This window comes from Ambystoma mexicanum, chromosome 6p (assembly GCF_040938575.1).
Source record: "Ambystoma mexicanum isolate Mex_15411 chromosome 6p, UKY_AmexF1_1, whole genome shotgun sequence".
Lineage (NCBI taxonomy): Eukaryota > Metazoa > Chordata > Amphibia > Caudata > Ambystomatidae > Ambystoma > Ambystoma mexicanum.
This window is the reverse complement of record NC_090935.1, coordinates 1,215,102,542-1,215,124,544: the sequence shown is the minus strand read 5'-3', so window position 1 is coordinate 1,215,124,544 and position 22,003 is coordinate 1,215,102,542. Positions and strand designations below refer to the sequence as shown.

At 49.7% G+C, this 22,003-nt stretch overlaps 1 protein-coding gene across 5 annotated transcripts in view; it reads right to left on the bottom strand.

The window, feature by feature from the left end:
* GKAP1 (G kinase anchoring protein 1) overlaps positions 1 to 22,003 on the bottom strand; it is a 1,031,394-nt gene that overhangs the window by 150,841 nt on the left and 858,550 nt on the right. For all 5 annotated transcript variants that reach the window (XM_069625871.1, XM_069625874.1, XM_069625873.1 and 2 more), the window contains one exon: positions 6,959 to 7,036. In XM_069625871.1, coding sequence (XP_069481972.1) covers positions 6,959 to 7,036 — 78 coding nt within the window. The remainder of the gene's footprint in view (positions 1 to 6,958; positions 7,037 to 22,003) is intronic.

The window sequence follows — 22,003 nt, the reverse complement described above, 5'->3', positions numbered from 1 at the left end:
CGATCTGAACAGTCCCTTCCTGAACTCTTTCACCAGACGATGAGACCACAAGGACGTCCGCCCCGTGGTTCTGGTGTATCGGGAGATCGCAGCAAGATGAATCTTGATGGACGCGTGTGCCAGTCCAGCTTTGGCCAGCGTCAGCAGGTACGGCAGTACTTGGGGAGCCTTAATCCGTAGAGGGTTAATCTTCTGTGCGTGGCACCAGACAGAGAACCTCTTCCATTTGTGTCCGTAGCATTTAAGAGTCGAGCACGCCCTGGCCTTTGCGAGAACCTCTCTGCAGTCGGCCGGTATGTCGTATCCTCCAAACTCTAGCTCTGCAGGAGCCAGGCCTGCAAGTTCAGCGATTTCGGGTCGTGGTGGAGGATGGCGCCTCCTTCCCTGGAGAGTAGATCCGCGTCCGCCGGCAGCTTGATTGGCGGGGACGCTGACAAGTCCAGAAGGTCCGGGAACCATATCTGCCTCAGCCACGCAGGTGCGACGAGGATCATCCTGCACCGTGACCTCTTGAGCTGGTTGACGAGCCGGATTAGCAGTGGCAAAGGAGGGAACGCGTAGAGGAACAGGCCCTCCCAGGGGAACGAGAAAGCATCGCCCATGTTCCTCGCCTGGGGAAACCTGCTGGCGAACCTCAGGCACTTGGAGTTCGTCGCCGTCGCGAACAGGTCGATCTGGGGTGTGCCCCACCGTCGGAAGAGGCGATCCACTAGATCCTGCCGTAGCTCCCACTCGTGGCACGAGCGCAGCTCCCTGCTGAGTGAGTCGGCAATGGAGTTTTTTATCCCTGCCAGATGAAACGGCACCAGAAATATCCTTTGGGCGACGGCCCAATGCCACAGGTCCTGCGCCTCCTTGGACAGTGCTGGGGACTTGGTTCCGCCCTGTTTCCTGATGTAAAACATGGTGGTGGTGGTGTTGTCGGTGAAGATCCTCACCACCTTGCCCTTGAGGGACGGAAGGAAGGACCCGAGGGCCCAAAACACTGCACGGAGCTCCAGGACGTTGATATGTAGGGATTTCTCCGTCGGGAGCCAAAGGCCTCTTGCGTGCAGATTTTCGGTGTGCGCTCCCCACCCTTCCAGGGAGGCATCCGTGGTCACTGTCTCCTGGTGGGCTGGGGTCTGGAAGTCCATGCCCGCCGTCAGATGCACGCGGGCGCCCCACCACCGGATCGCTCGTCGGAAACTCTCGTCGAGTGTGATCCTTTCCTCGAAGCTGCCCGTCGTTTGGATCCAGCGCGCGTCCAGGAACTCCTGCAACGGGCGCATCCGGAGCCTGCACATGGGAATGAGGTAGATGCAGGAAGACATCATTCCGAGGAGGGACTTGATGGACCTCACCTTGGCCGCGTCGGCCACCAACATCCGCTGCACCTTGCCCAGGATGGTCCTGGTGCTCTCCTCCGACGGGGAGGCCAGAAGGGACACTGTGTTGAGCCTCGCTCCCAGAAACAGAGCGTCTTGCGCGGGTACCAGGTGGGATTTGGCGTAGTTCACGGAGAATCCCAGGTCCGTGAGAAGTTGGACGGTCCTTGCCGTGTGAACCACGGCGAGCTCCCTCGTCTTGGCTCGGATGAGCCAGTCGTCCAGGTAGGGGTAGACGTGGATCCCCTCGCGGCGCAGCTGCGCCGCCACCGGTGCGAGGCACTTGGTGAACACCCTGGGTGCCGACCGTAGTCCGAAGGGGAGGGCTTTGAACTGGTAATGACGCCCTTGGACCACAAACCTGAGGAATTTTCGGTGCCCCTTTAGGATGGGAATATGGAAGTAGGCATCCTCCAAATCCAACGACGACAGGAAGTCTCCTTCCTCCAGCTGACCCAGGACGTGCTGGAGGGTGACCATCCGGAACTTTTGCGCCTTGATGAACTTGTTCAGACGTCGCAGGTCCAGGATGGGGCGCCATCCCCCTGTCTTCTTCTTCACGAGGAAGTATCTCGAGTAAACTCCGGAGCCCCGAAGCCTCTTTGGGACGAGTTCGATGGCGCCCTTCCCGAGCATCGCCTTTACCTCCAGGAGAAGTTGAGGGTCGTGAAGTTCTTTCCTGGCCACGGGGGGGACGCGCGGACACTTTCTTTGAAACTCGAGCGCGTGGCCCCGGGCCAAGGCGTCCAGCACCCAACCGTCGGTGGAGATGGACTCCCACACGCTGACGAAGCTCGCCAGCCGGCCTCCCACCGGGGTGCTTCGGTGGGGGCCCGACCCCACGGCCGGTTCAATCCTGCTTCGACGAGGCTTTGCCGCCTTGACCTCCTTGGCGACGACGGCAGGGTCCGCCAGACTTGCCTCGTCCTCTGTAGGCCTCCTGAGACGACGAGCGGGCCGCTTGACGGTAGGTGGAGAAACCGCCGCCGGAACCTTTGGAGGCGCCCTTGCCTCCGCTGCTCCGAAAGGGCGTCCGTCGTTGTTGCAGAACTCCAAGGGCCCGAGCCGTCTCGGTGTCCGCTTTAATGGCCTGAAGGGAATCGTCCACTGTTTTCCCAAACAGGTTGTTCCCATCGAAGGGCATGTCCAGGACTCTGGTCTGAACGTCTTGACGGAAGTCCGTAGCCTTGAGCCATCCACGCCGCCTAAGGCAAACGCCGTTGCCCAACTGGCGGAACCCAGTGTCGGCGATGTCCGTCGCACCGGTAATGGCGTGGTCCGAAGCCACCTCACCTTCCTGCAGGATCTCCAGGGCCTCTGCCCTCTTGTCGTCCGGCAAGAAGTCCAGCAGGGGAGCCAGTTTGTACCAGAGCTCCCTGTCGTAGCGGGCCACGATAGCCAAGGCGTTGGCCGCTTTAATCGTGGTCGCTGCAGACGAGATGACTTTGCGTCCCATAGCGTCCAATTTCTTTCCCTCGCCGTCCGGTGGGGAAGTCGATGTGGAGGCCGCACCCCCCCCCCGCTTTTTTCCTGGCCGCCGCGGAGACGACGGAGTCCGGGGTAGGCTGCGCCCGGAGGCACAGGGGGGCCGTGTCCGGGACCCGGTACTTCTTCTCGTACCGGTCTCTTCTAGCTGGCGTCGTGGAAGGGTTCTTGAGGAGGGTGAGGCCCTCATCCCAAATGTCGTCCAATAGAGGCACTGCGAGGACCGTCTTCCTCTTGGCCTCGCGCCGCTGATAAAGGAAACCTTCCTTCTCCTCAGGGCAGAGTTGGAAAAGCTCGGATGCCCTGGTGATCATGGAGTGGAACGATCCAATCTCGTCGGGCGGAGAAGCCCTGGTGGGAGGCGACGACGGTACATCCTCGTCGTATACCTCGTCGTCCGTACCCGTCGCTGCCGTGTCAGTCCCCGTATCATCCCCTCGGGTGGACGGGGAGGAGGGCTGGAAGGGGCGCGACGGCTGAAAAGGAGGCAGAGGGTGGATCCTTCTTTTCTTGGTAGGGGGAACACCAGAAGGTCCCGGTTCTGGGTCCCCCGACGGGAGAGGTTCCGTCGGCAACGGTAGTCTCGTCCTTATCTCTGAGCATAAGGACAGTATAGCCAACAAAATGGCCGCCGAGTTGTCTCGCGGCGCTGGCCGAGGGGAATCCGACGGGCGATCAGGGGCCCCGTCGGTACCCTCGACGATGTCGTCACCTGCGTCGGGATCCATCCCGACGGGCCGGTCTTCTTCCACGCCGAGGCCGTGGCTTAAGACCTCGACCAGCTCCTCCTCCGAGGTTGAGGCCGAATCTACGACGACGCCCTGCCCCCCCTTTTTCTTCCCCACGGGGGATTTCACGGGGGTCCTATCGATGGGCACAAAAGAGGACTCCCTCCGAGGTGGCAGGGAGACTCTAAGCCCCGAGGTCGCCACCACTGGTGTAGCCTCCACAGGCTGAGCCAGGGCCGCCGCGACAGTTTCGATAGAGGGCTTGGCCGGATGGATTAAGGCCTTCACCACCTTAGGTGCGCTCACCGCCTTATCCTTGAGGGGGGGGGGGACACTGCCTCGCTCCCCCTCCGCCTTCGAGCTCGACCGGGGCCTCTCCAGGAGCTTCGCCGGGTGCTCGGCCTTCCTCTTACCCGACCCAGAGCGTTGGCTCGTGGTTGATGGTGCCGGGGAGGGTGCGCCCTGCCTGGCGCCCGTAGAGCCCGACCGTTCGGCGCTCCCGGTGCCAGCGGACTCGCGGTGCTTGGCCTTATGTTAGACCCCCGTCGCCGGGGCGTCCTCAAAGGTCTTAGAAGACCGCTCGGATTTCTTCCTCTTCTTCTCGCCGGACGGGCTCTTCCCTTCCAGCCAGTTGGCGAGACGTTGATGGCGGTCCTTCATGGTCCGCTCCGACATGTTGCCGCAAAACGCACAGTCCTTCTCCACGTGCGTCTTGTCCTCATGTAGGCAGTAAAGACAAAAAGAGTGTTCATCCTCCTTGAAGACGTTCTGCAGCTGGCATCCAGGGCAGACCCTGAACAGCTTTCCGGGCGTCGAGCTCCCCTTCTCCTGGGCCATGACCGGGCCTGAGAAACTTCTGGAGTCCTCCAAAAGCGTAGCTCAACGAAATCTTCACCCTTGAGGGGCGCAGACGAATCCGACACGGGTCCCCGTTGATCGGATGGAGAATCGGTGGAGCTTGAGGCTTTTTTGACCGAAAAACGCGAAAAAAATAGCACTAACGCTCGAGAGCAATAGCACGAGGATCCCAACACATGAACGTGCGGTAAAAATCTGAAGATGGCTGCCAGAGGCGGGGCTTAGGTAGAGGGCAGTCATTGGCTGTGGTCAGTATGACGCAGAGATCAGTGATTGGTTGTTACTACGAAAGACAGATCAGAAACGAAACTGATACTGATACTGATTTTTTCTTTACCGAGGATTCCCAGCCTGACGGGGAATATTCATGAGCATGTGAATCCATGCCAGACCCCATGCTGGAGAAAACAAACATTTAAAAAGAAAAAATACAACATTATTTTAGATCTCGTACCATATATAGGACGAAACAGTACGTTTAAATTAGCATATTAAGAAAGCTAACCACTGATGCAAAAAAGGTTAGTATTCTCATCGTTGGTGATAAGAGCAGAAAAAACAGAATTGGTGACATGAAATAACAGAACAAACAAGAGTACACGTTTCTACTTGAAAGTTTGAGCCTAGGATATTTTAAAAGGGGACAGGTACGCCGTCAATCAGACTATTGGAGTTATAAATATTGGAGACTCTGGATTTAAGTAAGGCTTTGACATGGACAGGAAATAAATGATGACACCCAGCTCGTTTGAGTCTTCTGGTGATCATTTAATTGACAACAATTTCCTCATGAATATTTACCAACAGATTGAACTCTGTATGTTGTCCAACTGGCTTTGTTTCAACATCAACAAAACTGAGATTCTTATCTTTGGCTCCAGACAGGCCGGAACAAAGTTAAGTCTGTCCTTTAAGTGTTTCACAATCGGTGATAACACCATTCCTGTTCAAACCAAGGTAAAGAGTTTGTGTGTCCGGTTGGAGGCCAGTTTGAACTCTGAGGCCAATGTCAATCTGTTGAGCAAAAACTGTACTTACCATCTTCGTCTCCTGTGAAATATTCGCCCTACCATCATTGCTCGGCTCAACTATTGTAATGCCCTGCTGATTGGTGTGTCTAGGGCCAGTATAAAAAAAAAGCCAGATTCTGGAAAATTACTCAGTACGCATTGTTAAAAATGTTTCTAGGCGTACACACATCTCTAAACACAGTCAGAATCTTCACTGGCTCCCCATCAAGTAGAGAATCCTGTTCAAGACGGGAACCTTGTTGCACAAATGGTATTTTGGTCAAGCCCCCACCAACTTTAAGACTTCTATTCCACTGTACTGTCCTACTAGAACCCTTCACTCCTCCACCAAAAGGCAGATTATCTGCCCGCAGCATAAACCTGTGAACAGACTGGGAAGATCTTTCCCTGTTAAGGCAGCGACCGTTTCAAACTCACTTCCAATTGCCCTGCGGTCAGAAGCTGCCCTTGCAACATTCAGGAAATCTCTGAAAACTCATCTGTTCAAATTCATTTTTGCAGCCTAATCTGGTTGCTCTTGTGTGTGGTTTTCTTGATGTCGTCCTTCTGTGTTTATGTTATGGTGCCCTGATGCCTGTGGGCTTTCAGCGTCTAATAAATAAAATAAATAAATACAATGATCGCTCAAAGTGTGCATGACAAACAGATTGAAACACTTTCTTTTTAAAACAATATCAAATCAAACACACTGTAAAACAAGTCTCCACTCTGTATGCTGATCAAAACTACACTGAAAGGTGAAATAAACCAGCCTAAGAGCCTGAAAAGTGAGATAAGGCAATCTGTTGGTCCACACAACCCATTAGCACCCAGTGCCGAGACTCTGGGCAACGAGGTTGCAGCTGCAATTTGTCTGAAATAAATATATTACCACCACTGGGTGCACACTGATCAGAGCCATTTCAGAAGAGACACTTGTCTGAAGTGGTCCGACCAGTTTAATGGTTCTATGAGAAGTGGCGTTGATGGCAAACAGATGAAATCTGAAAATTGCAACTTTGAACCAGAAGGCATTCTAGAGTCATTGTTGCTTGAAACATGTACTTTGTGAATTGGCATGCTTTGTGACACCTTGCAGAGAATGTTAGCCTTCAATGATGGCACATGCACTCAGTCTAACACTCAGTTCTATGCCATTTCCTCTTAACCACACTAAAGAGGTTGACAGTTGATTTTTATTGACTCAAATGTACGGGGTTTGCCATCCTGCCAACCCACTAACTACTGCACAGCATGCTGAAAAGGAAGTTCAATTTTTACAAAAATGAGCCTCAAAATGAGCAACAAGTGTGAACAAAATTACAACTACTTTAGGAAAAATAAGTCATTTGTTACTTGTAACTGAACACTGCTGCTTTCAAGGGTGTGAACTCAGCACAAGAGAAAAGCCTTTTCCTGCAGTAATGGAATGAGAGAAAACTCAGGAAAAAGAAATGCTAGTACACCATGCAAAAATGTCATTGGAGATACAAAACAGTGTTTTAATTACCTGATACTTTAGTAGCTCTGCTTGTAAACCTTTGACTTTGGATCTTTCTTGTTCTAGTGCAACGTGCAGACCCGTTACCTAAAAAAGCAAACACAATCATTGCATCATTATAAAGCAACCTTCAATAATTTGTCTACCAATAAATTCAAGAAGAATACTACTAAAAGGAGGTCATTCTTTCTTTTTTTTAATTTCTTTATTATTTTCTTTTAACAACAACAAAACACATAACATACAAGCAACCATAACATAAATGGCTTATTGGCACTTTGTACGGATCTTGCCCTTCGCTGTCATTTCATAGTTTTCTCCAACGACCTTGTTAGCTCAGTCCGGACCACCCGTTGGGTCAAACACCAGGTCTGGTACGCATAATGTTCTATTCTTGGGCTTCGTGCTAGGTCTTTCTATTTCGTCTATGGACCCTCTGTTTCCGAGGGATCTTCGGAGTTTCCCTCCTCTCTGTGGCCAAGGAGGTCTTGTATTAGCGTGTTCCATGCAGTCAACTTGTGCGCAGTTTCGCCTTCCCCTCTTATCACTGCTCTCATCCACACCACCGTCTCTGCCTGCGTCCACTTCTGAAGGTCTGACCACCATGCTTCTATGCGCGGGCTCTCCCTTGACTTCCATGCCATTGCTATCCTTCTCTTGGCCAGTGTACTTATTAAATCTTTCATCTTTGCTAGATGCGATTCGTGTTTACCCCCTCTCGAGAAGAGGCCCAGTAGGTACTTTTCGGGGTGTTCCGCCTGGATTTGAAGTCCGCTTCTTGCTATCTTAAGTCTGATCTCGTCCCAGAACTCTTGTATCACTGGGCAGGACCAGAACATGTGTACCATGTCCGCTTCTTCCGACGAGCAGTGGGGGCACCCGCTCTAGCCTCCCATCTGGACTTTATTCATCTTTTTGGGTGTGACATACGCTCTGTGCGTTACATATAGCTGCACCTGCCTAAATCTTGCATTTCTGGATACTTTTTTTGGGTATCGTAGGGCCCTGGTCCATTCTTGGTCGCTGAGGGGTCTCCCCAACTCCTCCTCCAAACACTGCCTCGTGTGTTGCTCCTGTGCGTTTTTAACTTTCAGTAGCTGTTCATATAACCTGGAGGTTGTGTGCGTTCCCTCCGCAATGTCATACCATACGTCTAATGTCTCTTCATCCTGGTCTTCCCAATCTGGCCATCTTCTCGCAATGTTTCTCATCATGCCGGTATATAGGATGAATTGACCCACATGTATTTCATATTCGTCTACCATTTCGTGGAAGTCCGCCCACCTTCCCTCCCTTCTCAGGTCTCCAATTTGTGCTACACCTTTAGCCTCCCAATGTGCTCGATATGTTGCTAATGTGTTTGTGTTCCCACCCAGGAGACCTGCTAGAGGGATTTGTGCCAACTGCGGATCTTTTGCCCCTTGGAGTTTCCACGCTCTTTTCCATAAATCCACTGCAATGTTGAGCATGTTCGGCAGGGTTCTGAGCAGGGGTCTGTTGAGCCATAGTATTTCCCTTAAATAATATTGTTTCAGTGCTGGCTGGAAAATGCGTGCGTCTATTGTTTCGTCTTCCCCCAGCCATTTTACTGCAAATTGCAGCTGCCCTGCTAAGTAGTACCTCTCGAAGTTCGGTAGTCTAATACCCCCTTCTTCGTAGTCCTTCTGCAAGGTCCTTATTGCGATCCTATTTCTCCCCCCCCTCCCCCAAAGGAATGAACACGTTATCGTGTTTAGTTTAGTGAAAAAGGCCCTGGGTATGCTGTATGGGATGTTCGTGAGGAAGTATAATAGGCGGGGCAGTAACACCATTTTCAGGAGAGCTGCTCTTCCCATCATTCCCAGTGGAAGTGTCCCCCAGAGGGTCAGACCGCCGTGTTCTTTCTAAAGCGACAAGCGTGTTGGATGTATGGATATCAGCGGTGTCATGATGTATCCCTATACCCAAATATTTGAAGGTGCGGGCGCCCATGTCAGGCCCAGGTCCGGCAGACAACGTGGGGGGACGTGTTTTAGACCTGCCAAGGGGAAGAGGAGGGACTTCTCTTTATTAATCGCTATGCCCGAGAGCCTGGTGTTGGCCCCAACCGCTTCTAGGAGGCAGGGTAGGTTTGTGGTTGGCTTGCTTACGAATAGGAGCATATCATCCGCGTATAGCAAAATTTGGTGGAGTACCCCATCTATGTCTAGTCCGGTGTGTCTATATTCTGCTCTAAGGAATACCGCAAATGGCTCTAAGGCCAGGATATTTAACATTGGCGATAGCGGGCACCCCTGCTTGGTTCCTCTATGTATCTTCCACTCCTTGGAAATTAATCGCCCAGTTTTCACCCTTGCTCTGGGTTCCTTATATAGTAATCTGATCCATTGGAGTTACCCCTCCCCAATACCAAAATGGGCGAGTACACTCACCAGCCATTCCCAGCGCACAGAGTAGAAAGCTTTGACAGCATCCAGAGACACTATTACGCTCTCGTCTTGTAGTCTATGTGTCTCATCTATCACGTGGTGAAGTCTGCGGAGGTTCCAGGACGTGTTCCTTCCCAGGACGTAGCCTGTTTGGTCCGGGTGAATCATCGTGGGTATTACCTGTTTTAAGCGGTTGGCTAGGACTGCCGTTAGTATTTTAGCGTCCTGATTGATAAGGGATATCGGCCTATAGGAGGCGCATTTCCTGGGGGACTTCCCTGGTTTAAGGATCGGGACGATTATTGATTCCGACAGGCTTGTCGGGAGACGTATGCTCTCATATGTGTCTTGGAATGTCTCTAGTAGTTTCGGGGCAATGGCGCTCTTGTACGTCTTGTAGAACTCTCCCGGGAGCCCATCTGGGTCCGGGGTTTTGCCGGTGGGAAGTTCTGTGATCAGACTATTTCTTCCACCGTGAGGGGTGCGTCCAATAGCTGGACCTGTTCTTCCGCTAGCCTCGGCAACCCTATTTCTACCAGTGCATCTGCTATGTCCTTCGGGTCTATTTCCGGATTCGGGGCGTACAGTTGCTCGTAGAAATGCGCAAACAGAGCGTTAATGTGCTCTTGGTCCCCGATCTCTGTCCCAGTGTGGTCTTCTAGCACCGTTATGGGATCTTTTTTACTCTCCTGTCTGGTGAGCCAGGCCAGGAGTCTAATAGGTTTATCCCCTTCCGCGTGTAACCGCTGTAGGTACCTCCCATAGTTTAGTCTCCCTAGTTTTTCCCAGAGCAACATACATTTAGTCAGCAGCTCTATCAGCTCTCCCGGTTCCTCCTCCTCTATCCCCGCTCGTCGTTCTCTCAGTTCGATCTCCCTCTCGAGTTCATTCAACTCCCTCATGGCCGCTCCCGTCAATCCTCCCATTTTGCATATTGCCGCTCCCCTTATTACTACCTTAAATGCGTCCCATAATACGGCGCGCCACTCTCAACACTGCCCTCGTTCTGCTCGAAATAATCATCGTGGGTATTACCTGTTTTACTCACCCTCTCTCAGGGCCTCTGCTCGAAGTCGCCATGTTGGAATAGGGGCTTTCCTATTGGTGTGTGCCCATGTAGCCACTATTGGGGCATGATCAGAAAGTGCATGCTTTGATGGTGATTCCCATGATATCTTGTAGTGATTCCCTGCCCGCAAATATATAGTCTATACGTGTGAATGTTCCATGTGGTGCGCTGTAGTGTGTATAACCCCTCCCCTCTCCATGTACCTGCCTCCATACGTCCGCTAGCTGTAGCTTAGCTGCTCCAGGATCCTATGCAGTTCTTTGGCTGGGGGTGCCGGCTTCTTGTGTTTATTATCAGACCTGTTGAGAAGGGGATTCAAGGTGCAGTGCAGTTGAAGTCGCCGGCCCTGATGAATGTTGCCTCCCTGTATTGCGCCAACTTGGGCGCTAGCTTTTTGAAGAAGTCCGTTGCATCATTATTCGGTGCGTAGGTGTTGACCAGTCACACCTCTGTTTTCTAGCATGCCATGCACTAATACCAGCCGTCCCTCTGTGTCGGTCTCCTGCTTGACTAGCTGGAACGGGACCCCCGGGGCAATCCATATTAGTACTCCTCGTGCGTAATTTGAGTATGTGGCGCTGTATATCTGTCCTCCCCATTTCTTATCCACCTTGGCCTGTCTGTCTCTTGTGAGGTGTGTCTCCTGTAACATCACTATCTTGATTTTCATCCGGTTTAGCCAGGCATAAACCCTAAGTCTCTTAACATACGCATTGAGTCCTCTCACATTCCAGGTAGCTATTGTCAATTCGTCTGGTCCCATGATCTTCTCTGTTTGCCTGGCTTCAATATCCCACTGCCGTGTCCTTGCACCCTGCCCTTTGGTCTCCTCGTACCCATCTCCCTCAGTGTTCTCGTCCTGGATCCTTGCCTCTTGATGCAGCCACTGCTGCTGTCGCAGGGTTCCTGCCCCATGTTACTCCGGTCGCTTATTTGTCTGTATTATTTGAATGTCCTTTGCGATAGTCCTTCCGTAGTTCGTGCCACGTGCCACCCATTCAACGTCCTTAACCTTAACAAAAACTGGAAAACGAACGCCCAACCACCCTCCCCCTGCTCGGGCTCCGCCGCTTCTCTCGTCATGCTCCTTTGAGAGGGGCAGACTCGCCGCAGCGTGATGCCTTAGAACTGACATCCAAACTAGTAGTTCATTCTTCCTGGGGGCGCCGCTTCTCTCAGCCAACACAGCTAAAGTGGGGCTGATTACTCCTCTATGCTTTCTTCTAGCTTCTTTTTACTTATGTAATGCTTATTTTCTTTGTTCCAGGTTGCCTTTGTTACTCCTCATCGGGGTCTATTTCCGACATTGCTAGCGTTTCTCTGCCTCAGCTGAGGGATGCCTTGTGAGTCCATCCAAATGTTGGCCTCTTCGGTGGAGTCGAAAAAACATGTTTTGCCTTGGTGTATCCCCTTGAGTTTGGCGGGGAACAGGAGCATGTATTTCACCCCCGTGACCCAGAGGCGTTCTTTTGTTGGGCCGAACTGTGCCTGTTGCCTCTGAACCATAGCCGTATAGTCCAGATACATTATGATCTTGGAAGAGTCTGATGATTCCCCCCCCTTCCCTCCTTGCGATCGCTAGTATTTTCTCCCTGTCCTTGTAGTTCATGATCCTAGCAATCATCGCCCTCAGGGGGCGGGGGGGTTGGCACCCGGCTGGGGTCTTCCGGTCAGGGCTCTGTGTGCCCTTTCTACCACAAAGCCCTGGGATAGTACATCTGCTCCGACCTCTTGAAGGAGCATGTTTTCCACGTACTCGGTGGGATCTTTGCCTTCCTCACCTTCCGGAATTCCAATTATGCGGATGTTGTTCCTCCGCGCTCTGCCCTCTGCATCTTCCGCTCTCCTTTCCAGAACCTTGATTCTCTGTAATACCTCTGACATCTGTGTCTGCGTTATAGCAACCCCTGCCATATTTTGCTGCACCTGCTGTTCCATCACCGTCACTCTCTGTTAAGTTCCTTGCGTCCTGGCGGAGGAGGCCCATATCTACCATTACTGTATCCAGTTTATTTTCTAGAGATGCTTTCAGAGCCCCTATTGCTGTGTCCATCTTGTTTTCGGGGGATGCTTTCATGGAGGCAATTGCCTCCAGTATCGTGTCTTCGTTAGCGGCTTCCAGTGGGTGTGAGGTGTCACCTGCGGCTGCTGCCTTGTCCACCTACGGCGACTGTGTCCAGATGCCTTAAGTAAAGGTTTCCATGCTTACTTGCTTGGTTTTCCCTTCTGTTTTCTTGTTTGGCATCGCGGAGGGTACCGTCCTCGGCCTGTGTTGCCAATACCAGTCTTGGCTGTGCCCCATGTGCTGTGGCCCCTGTATCTTCCTCCACCCTGCTCTCCCTACTCCTCAGTGTTTGCGGGTCTCTCCGGCGTATGTTTCTCGGGCACCTTCCACCTTGTGATAGGGTTGTTACACTTTTCCGGCAGGTATATATGTTGGGCCTTCGTATCCTTGACGCCCTCGTTGTCCCTGGCGCTTTTTGCTGTCAGATGTCGCCTCGGGCTTGGGCCTTTCCCGTGACTGCTGCGTGTGTCCTTCCGGGTATGTGACTGGAAACAAGGATCTCCGTGTTGCCTGCGTTGCGTATGAGCGCTCCGGGAGGCACCTCCCCGTATCAGGGGGTAGGTTTGCCCCTATGTCGGTGTTCGCACTGGGTTCGGCTTCAGTGTTTATATACAGGGGTTCTCTCTCCTCCAGCCTCACCTCCGGTGCCCGCCTTCTTTGTGGTGCAGCTCAGTGTGCCTCTGACCCCCTTGCTGGGTTTCGCGGGCAGGGTTGGCCGTCCGGAGAATGTACGCTTCGATCCCCGTCTGCGTCCTCGGGTCTCCTCTGTTTTGCTGTCCTTCCTCCGGCGGCGCTGGTCTCCGTAGGTTGTGTACTGCAGTCCCCGTCTACGCCTTTGGGCCTCTCCCGCTTCTGCGTCCCACTTCCGCCAGTCGCGCTGGTCTCCACGTCGTGGGGTTGACTCAGGCTCGGGTCTTCCCTGCACTGGTTTCTGCGTTATGCACGGCCGGTGTCCTTCTCGCCGATCGTGTAGATTCTCCGGCTCACTCTATATTACGTGGCCGGGGTCCTCCCACAGCTCGCGCGTCCGCCATTTTGATTTCGCAGGACGATTCCTCTCCGGCGGTCTATCTTCCTTTCCACCACCCGATTTTCTCTGGGGGCTTCGCCGGGTGGGCAGCAGGTGTTCCGGTCTCTGTGGAGAGACTTTGGCGGTCTTCTGGAACCAATTTATGCTAGTTTTGTCACATCTTGTCAGGATCGCTCCGGAGCTCCTCAGCGGCACGTCTCACTACATCGGCTGCTTAGCCACACCCCCGAGGTCATTCTTTCTTTGCATAAAACACTGCCCACGGCACAACTTGCAAACCAGGCACACTTTCTGAGACTGACCTGCAACGATTGGCCATAGCAACATCTTAAAAGTAAACGTTAACCATGGTAGTGACTGCTGCACCCATAATCCCCTTTCCTTCAAATGTCTCGCATGTTGTCCATGGAAAGGGGTGGGATGAGAGCTTGATGCACTGAAGAAATACATTTGAAAAAAGTGCTGCTTGCATGCATGTATGTATGTATGAACCCCCACACTGGAACTCCATTTTCCTGGCATGAAACGTCAGTCTTTACCAGCATGCAGCAGATATACACTTATTAGAAGGATTCCATAAGGGGAATATGGTGCAGAGCGTACCATATACTAGGGAAAAGAAGTCAATTTAGCGAGTAAAAGTTACTTACCTAAAGGCATAGTTCCGAAGCATGAGTACCTTTTATAGATTCACATACTCATTGTATAGTCCCGGACAACAACTTGGATAAAAATAAACCTATTGCAATACATATGGAGGACCATCATTATGCGAAAGTCCTACGTTAAGGCACCCTTTTTCAAAGGGCCAGTAGGGCTTGATTCAATCCAAAAGCTACCAGCGCTTCTGGTCTACTAACTCCACCCCCATCAAGTCACTCCTCAGATGCAAAGCATGGAATATACTGGGAAATTCAGCTAGGTTGCATTTAAACCTATAAAAGAGACCAATAGTCGAAACCTATAGTTACATGTACGCAACTGATGTCCCCAGCACTGGATCATTTATAGATTTACTTACATAATTGAATATACAGAGTACCAATACGTTTATAATGGGCGGTGGGTCCAGAGACTGACCTCAATTGCAGAGGCTCATCACTGCTCGGCCCACCAAGGTATCAAATCTGGTGTCCTCATCTAGACATTAGTGTCCTTACTTCCCCTTCTATTATCATATCCTCATCTTTGCTACATTCCCTTTCCTTCCATTTCTTAAATGAACCCTGTGCCATCCCTGGGGAGAATTGGGGATTTTTAAAGAGCAGGGTAAATAGTAAATAGTGCGCTGAAAGATGTCCTGGCGCAATAGGCGATCCCATATTTCACATGTTACCGAAAGTACCTTGCTCAAAGTAGCACTTCGGAGTCTGTCCTGTTTATCTAGCCACAATACCACCTCCAGCGAAATCCCTGCTATTGCCCTGTCCATTTTTGCCCAAGATTTTGTCATATCTCCAGACAACCATTCCCTTGTCACCCGTAATTGCGCGGATTCATAATATTTCAAAATATTAGGGAGTTCCACTCCCCACTACCTCTGTTTGGGTGCCATCAGTGTTTTCAAGGCAACCCTCGGTTTAGTTTGCCAGACAAAACGCAATATTAACCTATTGACAGTCTCGAAAAATGATTGTGATAACCATACCGGAAGAGCCTGGAAATAATATAGGAGTCTGGGTAGCATAACAATTTGTATCGTTGCTATCCTTCCCAGCCACAAATATGCGTAAGGGGGTCCATTTATCATAATCTTTAATCTGCTAAGTAATGTCGGATAATTTGCCGCATACAACGTTGTTATAGAATTGGTTATCTGAACTCCCAAATGACCTATAGAATCCCCTGCCATTCGGAAGGGTGAAACCCTTACCAAATCCGGTCTGAGGCTCTGTCAGCCCTATCCCATTAATTCTGATTTGGACATGTTTATGCTCAGCCCTGCTAAATTATCCACCTTTACTAGTTCCTCGCACAAAGCCAGAATAGATTTCTCCGGGTTAGTCAGGGACATCATAATATCATCTGCGAATGCCGTTATTTTATATTCTTCCGCCCCAAACCGTATGCCCCTTATCTTTTGATTGCATTTTATAGTTGTTAGTAGGGGAGTGGAGATAGCGAACATCCCTGGTGCGTCCCTCTCGTTATCCGAATGTGTTCTAATATGCGAGTTGATAGACCGACGAATCGAAGGATTCACATAGTTTGCTTCCATCATTCCAATGAACCCAGGGCGAAACCTATATGTACCAAGGCACGAAATAGGAATCGCCACTCAACCCGGTCGAAAGCTTTCTCTGCATAGAGCAATATCAATACCGCAGGGATCTAGTGTTGGTTTTATCTATCAAATGTTTTCTCTATCAAACGCGACAAATTCCTTGCGTTATCCCCTGTTTGTCTCCCTTTTATAAAGCCTGAATGATCCATGGCAATAATGTCCAGAAGAAGCAGGGTGACTGGCTGCCAAAATGGCAGTGTATATTTTTGCATCTAGTTTTAAGAGGGCTATGGGCCGATACGACCCACATAAAGCTGGATCTTATTTAGGTTTTGTGAATGCTACCACTTTCGACTCAGCCATAGTGTGGGGTCATCTGACATTTTCTCCCAACAGAATTGAAAATGTGCTCCAGTTTAGGACTCAACTGTTTACAACATTTCTGGTAAAAACTCACAATAAATCCATCAGGGCCCGGGGCTTTATTTTTGGGTAACCTTTTAATTGCGGCCTCAACTTACTACTCTAATCTCTTTTTCAAGTCTATCCCTTTTCTGTTCCATTATTTTCTGCAGCGAGAGACCACTAAAATATTGATCCACTGCCCTCTGATCCAGTTCATCAGACCTCTAGAGAGCCCCATAAAACTCTTTCGAACGCTTCCAATATTGATTCTGAATCCAGAGCTAATGTACCATCCGCTTGTTTGTTTCCCGTAATTGTACGTTTCACTGTGTCCATTCTAATCTGTCTGGCTAGCAACCTATCTGCCTTATTGACGCTTATATAGTCCCGCTGTCTAATATTTAAAAAGGCCCTCTGTGCCCTCTGTGCACATTGTGTACACAGCAATTCCAATTGTGCTCCTAAATCCTTCAATTTTTTTTATACACCTCTTTATTCCTACTCTGCTAACTCACACTGAGCCTCCTTCAATTGGGCCTCTAATTCCATTTCCAATGCCGCACTCATTTTCCTTTTTTGCCCTTGGATCGCTATAATCTCCCCTCTAATGACCGCTTTAAATGCCTCCCAGACCCCTTCTTCGGTCATTCCCTCGCTTTTGTTATGTGAAAAATATACATCTATCTTACTACTCACTGATTCCACCAATACTGGGTCAAATAGTACTTCCCGGGGGCCATGTCTAAGCCCAAACCCTCTTACGTTTCCCCATCCCCTTCAATTCAACCACCATCTGGGCATGATCTGAAGTCGAAATAGCCCCAATAATAACCCTGTCACTTCCCCCACAAGGGGTGCCGTTATCCACATGTAGTCTATTCTGGAATATGTTTGATATTTTGGGGAAAGCAAGTATATCCACTCATTTACCTTTTTTGATAAGCAGATATCCACAAGGGTTAAATGGGCACATTTCTCTTTTAAGGCCTTCAAAGGGGTACTCGCGCTATGTCTATTGCAGGTGCTCCTATCTACAATTGGGTCCCAAGCCATGTTAAAGTCACCAGTAAGCACTATCTCCCCAATCGCAAATCCTTCTAGTTTTAAGAGCGTCGCTCTTACAAATGCCTTGTGTCCCACATAGGGTGCGTAGACAGTACCCATGGTTACCCTAGCATGTTCCAGAAGGATAAATAGGAACAAGCATCTGCCTTGCTTATCAACCTCTATTCCTCCAACTTTTACATGCAGGGCATCTTTAAAGCCTATCAACACCCCTTCCATTTTCCCTGGAGTATTAGTGTGATAAACTTGCATAAATTGTTGAAAGCGAGGTATTGACCTATCCATTTTCCTTATATAGGTCTCTTGCAGCATTATTATGTCCACCTGGAGTCGTCTAAGTTGCGCCTCAATTTTCTTATGCTTCAATTGGGGGTTCATACCTCTTACATTATGGAAGTAAATTGTTATAGACATCTCTTTTCAATAAAAGAATGTCCTTTGCTAACCTCTGAACCCACTGAATCATGCTTTTTCCTTGATTACTGGCAAAGTCATCACTACCGGCCGACGCCCCAGCTCTCCACCCCTCCCTCCCATTCCCCCCTAACTTCAACTAACGACACGCATACCCTATCCCTAACATATTCCCCCCTCCCTAACACTCAACATTTCCCCAGGCCCTTCCCAGTCGGAACCAGAGTTCCTATGAAAACCCCCAGCTACCTCCATGGGGCGCTGATCCTGAGTCAACCCCGGGAAAACCCTAATGAGGGTGCACTACAGCCCCACCCTCACCCCAAGTGATTCCTTAACGCTATTACCTCAGCCCTCCCTCAAGGCAGGTCGATACGCATGCCCAGTTAGACCCTCGCACCACCTCAATACCTGTTACGCCCATTACTGTCGTCTATCTAACCAATATTAAGCAACTAAACAACAACAGGAATGACCATTTATGCAAAGTTTGAACCAACTTCTCAGACGTCTCCTGACGGTCCAGGCTCATCTGTGTTGCCCAGAGGTCCTCTCAGTTTTGCATATCTGCTGTCTCGCCTGCCAGGTGCTGCAAACCAAGTCCACGGGTGATTACAGGCAATTACCTTCTCCGGAAGAGGATTCTTGGACTTGTCCACTAGGTCGCCTGCCCTTCTGTATATTCATTGTGGGCAATCTCACCTCAACAGGACAAATGGAAAAGTCCATTTATATTGGATATGTTTAGCTATTAGTTCTCTAGTGACCGGGATTATGGCCCTCCTTTTATGCAAAGTCATCAGTGCTAGGTATATGGAGAGATATACCTGCACCCCATTGATAGTTAAGTCTGATTGAGTCCTCGCCATCCTAAGGAGTTCTTGTTCTTGTGCCTGGGCCCAATCTCCTGGGGTCCACCCGATGTACCCTATCAATCCCCACATCTTCAGGTGTTATATCCCCAAGTAAACTCCGGAAACACTGCTGGATCGTTGTTCTCAAGTCCATATCCTTTATGTCCTCCGGTAGACCCTTCACGCGTATATTCAACCTCCTTCTAAGTCTTCCATCTATATTTCCAAACTGTGGGTGGATCTAGCAACAGTTTGGGAGTTCGCTGTTTTGACCTATTTTCATCATTTCCGACAGGCCCGTTCCGTTGTATCCACCCTGGCACCATTTCACTAATGATCTTCACACCCGACAATGAACCCTGTAAGTCAACCTTCATTTTATCTAGCTGAGCCTGGAAGGCATTCACCATCCTCTCTTCCATTCCTTTTAAACAATCCTGGAGGTCTTCCTTGTTTAAAGCCATTTTAATCTGGTCGGATTGCAGTTCTCCTACAGTCTGCAGTGCTGCTTCCTCCCCCAGGGAGGTGTCTCCAGTGCAAGACCTCCAATAACGTTCCAACTGGCCCCCTTGAGTAACGATATGCGTCTTAGACTTCGATGAAGGGGTTTTCCCTTTAGGTCCTGGCATCTGGACTTGCAAACTGTCCTCTGGTCCGGGGATGCACCATCCGTGAATGACCGCTAGTGTAATAGATAGAACACTAGTCCACTACCTCAGTACTAGTGTGCATCCTAGCCGCAGCCCCTTCTTCAAAGCGGCGCGTTAGCCTTTCTGTCGCTGTACCACACCCCTTAATTGTCAAAGTGGTAAGTGATTAAATGAAGATATAAATTGAAGCCAACTGATCTTGCTAGATCTCCAGTCTTCCTGGCGGTCTGCCGTGACAACTTTAATTTGTGGTTTACATTGACCAGAGTGAGTTTGCCGTTACCTCTTCTATATATTTAACACCTTAGAAATGCTCCTCTCTTTTCCCCCAGTATTGTGGCTGTCTCACCTCTTCCAGCCCCTAGGAGTAACGCGTATAATATCCCTGGGGGCAGCACACCCACTCACTTCTGCCCCAAAAAATATGTTGCGCTTCTAGTCGTGGGGAAGGGGGGTGGAGGGGGGGGTAAATGACGTTTTATGCATTATATAAGCTGGTTTTCTATGTGTATGCACCAGTCTGCTCTCTATCGCTGCTGTTCAGATGCACCGCTACTCACCGGCTGTCGGCCCCATGCCGTCTTCTATCTTCCAAAATTTTCTGAAGCATGGGGCCCCGGCCTCCGCTGCTGTACTTGCCTCTGTTTTATAGTCCCATCATAGCTGGGGGCCAGACAATTCCATGGGGACCCACTGTTCCATCTATACTGCCAGATTAGAGCGTTTTGGGTCTGGGCCACGTCCCACCTAATGGTTCAACGATTTTTCCTGCTTAACAGCACGTTTTCTTGTGGTCAATCCGCTGTTTCCTCCACTTTAAGACATTCCACCTTCGTTGTGGGGTCTTCAGAACGGCACCTGTTTTTTTTTATTCGATTTTATTACGTTTTGAGATAACAAGAGAATACAACAGGTCAGTGATGAAATAACATTCAGCTTACATTACTGCATCTTCGTTGCGTAACTGTTTATCCCCTCCCTTCCCACCCCTCCATTACAGTGCATATCGCATTGAATTCTTTTTATAGTTCTTTGTACTTGTAGTATCACACAGTCATATTTGCGTCCCTACAACATGTCCCAGTGCAGCAGCTGAGGGGGGCTCTCCCATATACATTAGAGTATTTTGGCACATTTAGTAATTAGGTCCAAGGTCTCTTCCTGGGTCTGGTATATTTCCTCATTTCTAATGGTTTGAAACATGTTTGGTCATGAAGTCTTGCCATAGGGTTTCATGTTGTTTGGACTTCCCATGTAGAGCCCCCGTGATTTTTTCCATCACACATATGTTTCCTGCCACATTTATCCATTCCTTCTTACTCGGAATCCCCTCTGCTTTCCATTTTGTGACGATACATGCTTGAGCGGCTAATAGCATTGGGGCAATCAGTCCTGATGCTCTGATGTTGATATCTTCATATTTCTGTAGCCCAAACAGTATCAGGAGGTCAGTTTGCTCACGTTGGATCCCTTCAATTTCCTTAATCCAACCCAACACTTAATCCCAAAAACCGTTACCTTGGGGCATTCCCACCACATATGCCAGTAATTTGCGTTGTGTCCACAGTGCCACCAACATTGGGGACTCACCGTTTGGTACATCTTGGACAGTCTGTGAGGGTCATATTGCCACCTGTGAAGGAGCTTTATGGCGTGTAATTTGTACTTGGAGGCTATTGATACTTTAAAAGGTTCCTTTGCACATCTTAGACCATAGCTCAGGGGTAATTTCCATTTTGATATCCGTTTCCTATCTGCCTTTAAGGTTGGTAGTGGAACCTTTTCCTGTCTCTGTCAGGGTTCTATAAATGGCTGAGATCAAACCCTTCGTGTCTGAGTGTGTCAAGGAGTTTTTCAAAGGGAGCGAGTTCTCCTTGTAGTTTTTCTTTCCATGGTTCTCTCATTAGTGTTCCTTTAAGTTGAAGGAAGTGGAAGACTGGTAGTTTTCCTTTGCCCAGTGAGCTCTGTAGGTCAGTGATCGTGATGAATGTCCACTTCCTCCAGAGTTGACCCACCCTCTCCAAGCCCGCTTCAAACCATGTTTGGAACCGTGCATGATCTGGGATTTCTTCTCTAATTCCTGGTGCCCATATGTGGCTCAGTGGGGATGGCCACGTCGTGACCCCGCGCATGTTTGGGCTCTCCCACCAGATTTCCCATATAGTACTAAGGATCGGGTGTTGCAATATTCTACGTGTCAATTTGTTCTTCGGAACCAAGAGCCAATCTGAAAGGGTGACGGGGGTGAATGAGAGAATATCGAGGTCTAGCCATTGTAATTGTGTATGATTTCATAAGTATGGAATTAGTACTCTTAGTTGAGTCGCCATGTAATATCTTTCCAGGTCTGGTAAACCCTCTCCTCCCTTTTCTTTGGGGAGCGTTAAGACATCGTATGCGATCCTAGGTTTCTTCCCTTCTCAGAGGAATTGTAAAACAGCCTTTTTTGCCTCGATGAAGAATGTTTTGGAGACCTTAATTGGGAACATTTGGAACGGGTATATGAATCGTGGGAGGCATACCATCTTTATTGCATTCATCCTCCCCATCCAAGATACAGTTAGTTTATGCCACTTAATTAGGTCGGTTCGGAATTTCTTGAGAAGGGGTGGGGGGGAAATTGGCTTCATATGGGGGGGGGGGAAATTGGCTTCATGGAGAGCATCTAGGCGTCTTACCAGGTTAATCCCCCAAGTATCTTAAAGTGGTTTCCCTAATGGTTAACCCCAGGGTCATGTATTTCTCTGTATCGCTCAGTGTGAGTTTGTGAAGGGGAAACAAAATGGACTTGCTTTTGTTAACTTTGAATCCGGAAAGAAGCCCATAACGTCCTATCAGTAATAACGCTCTATATAGATGTTAGCGGGTTC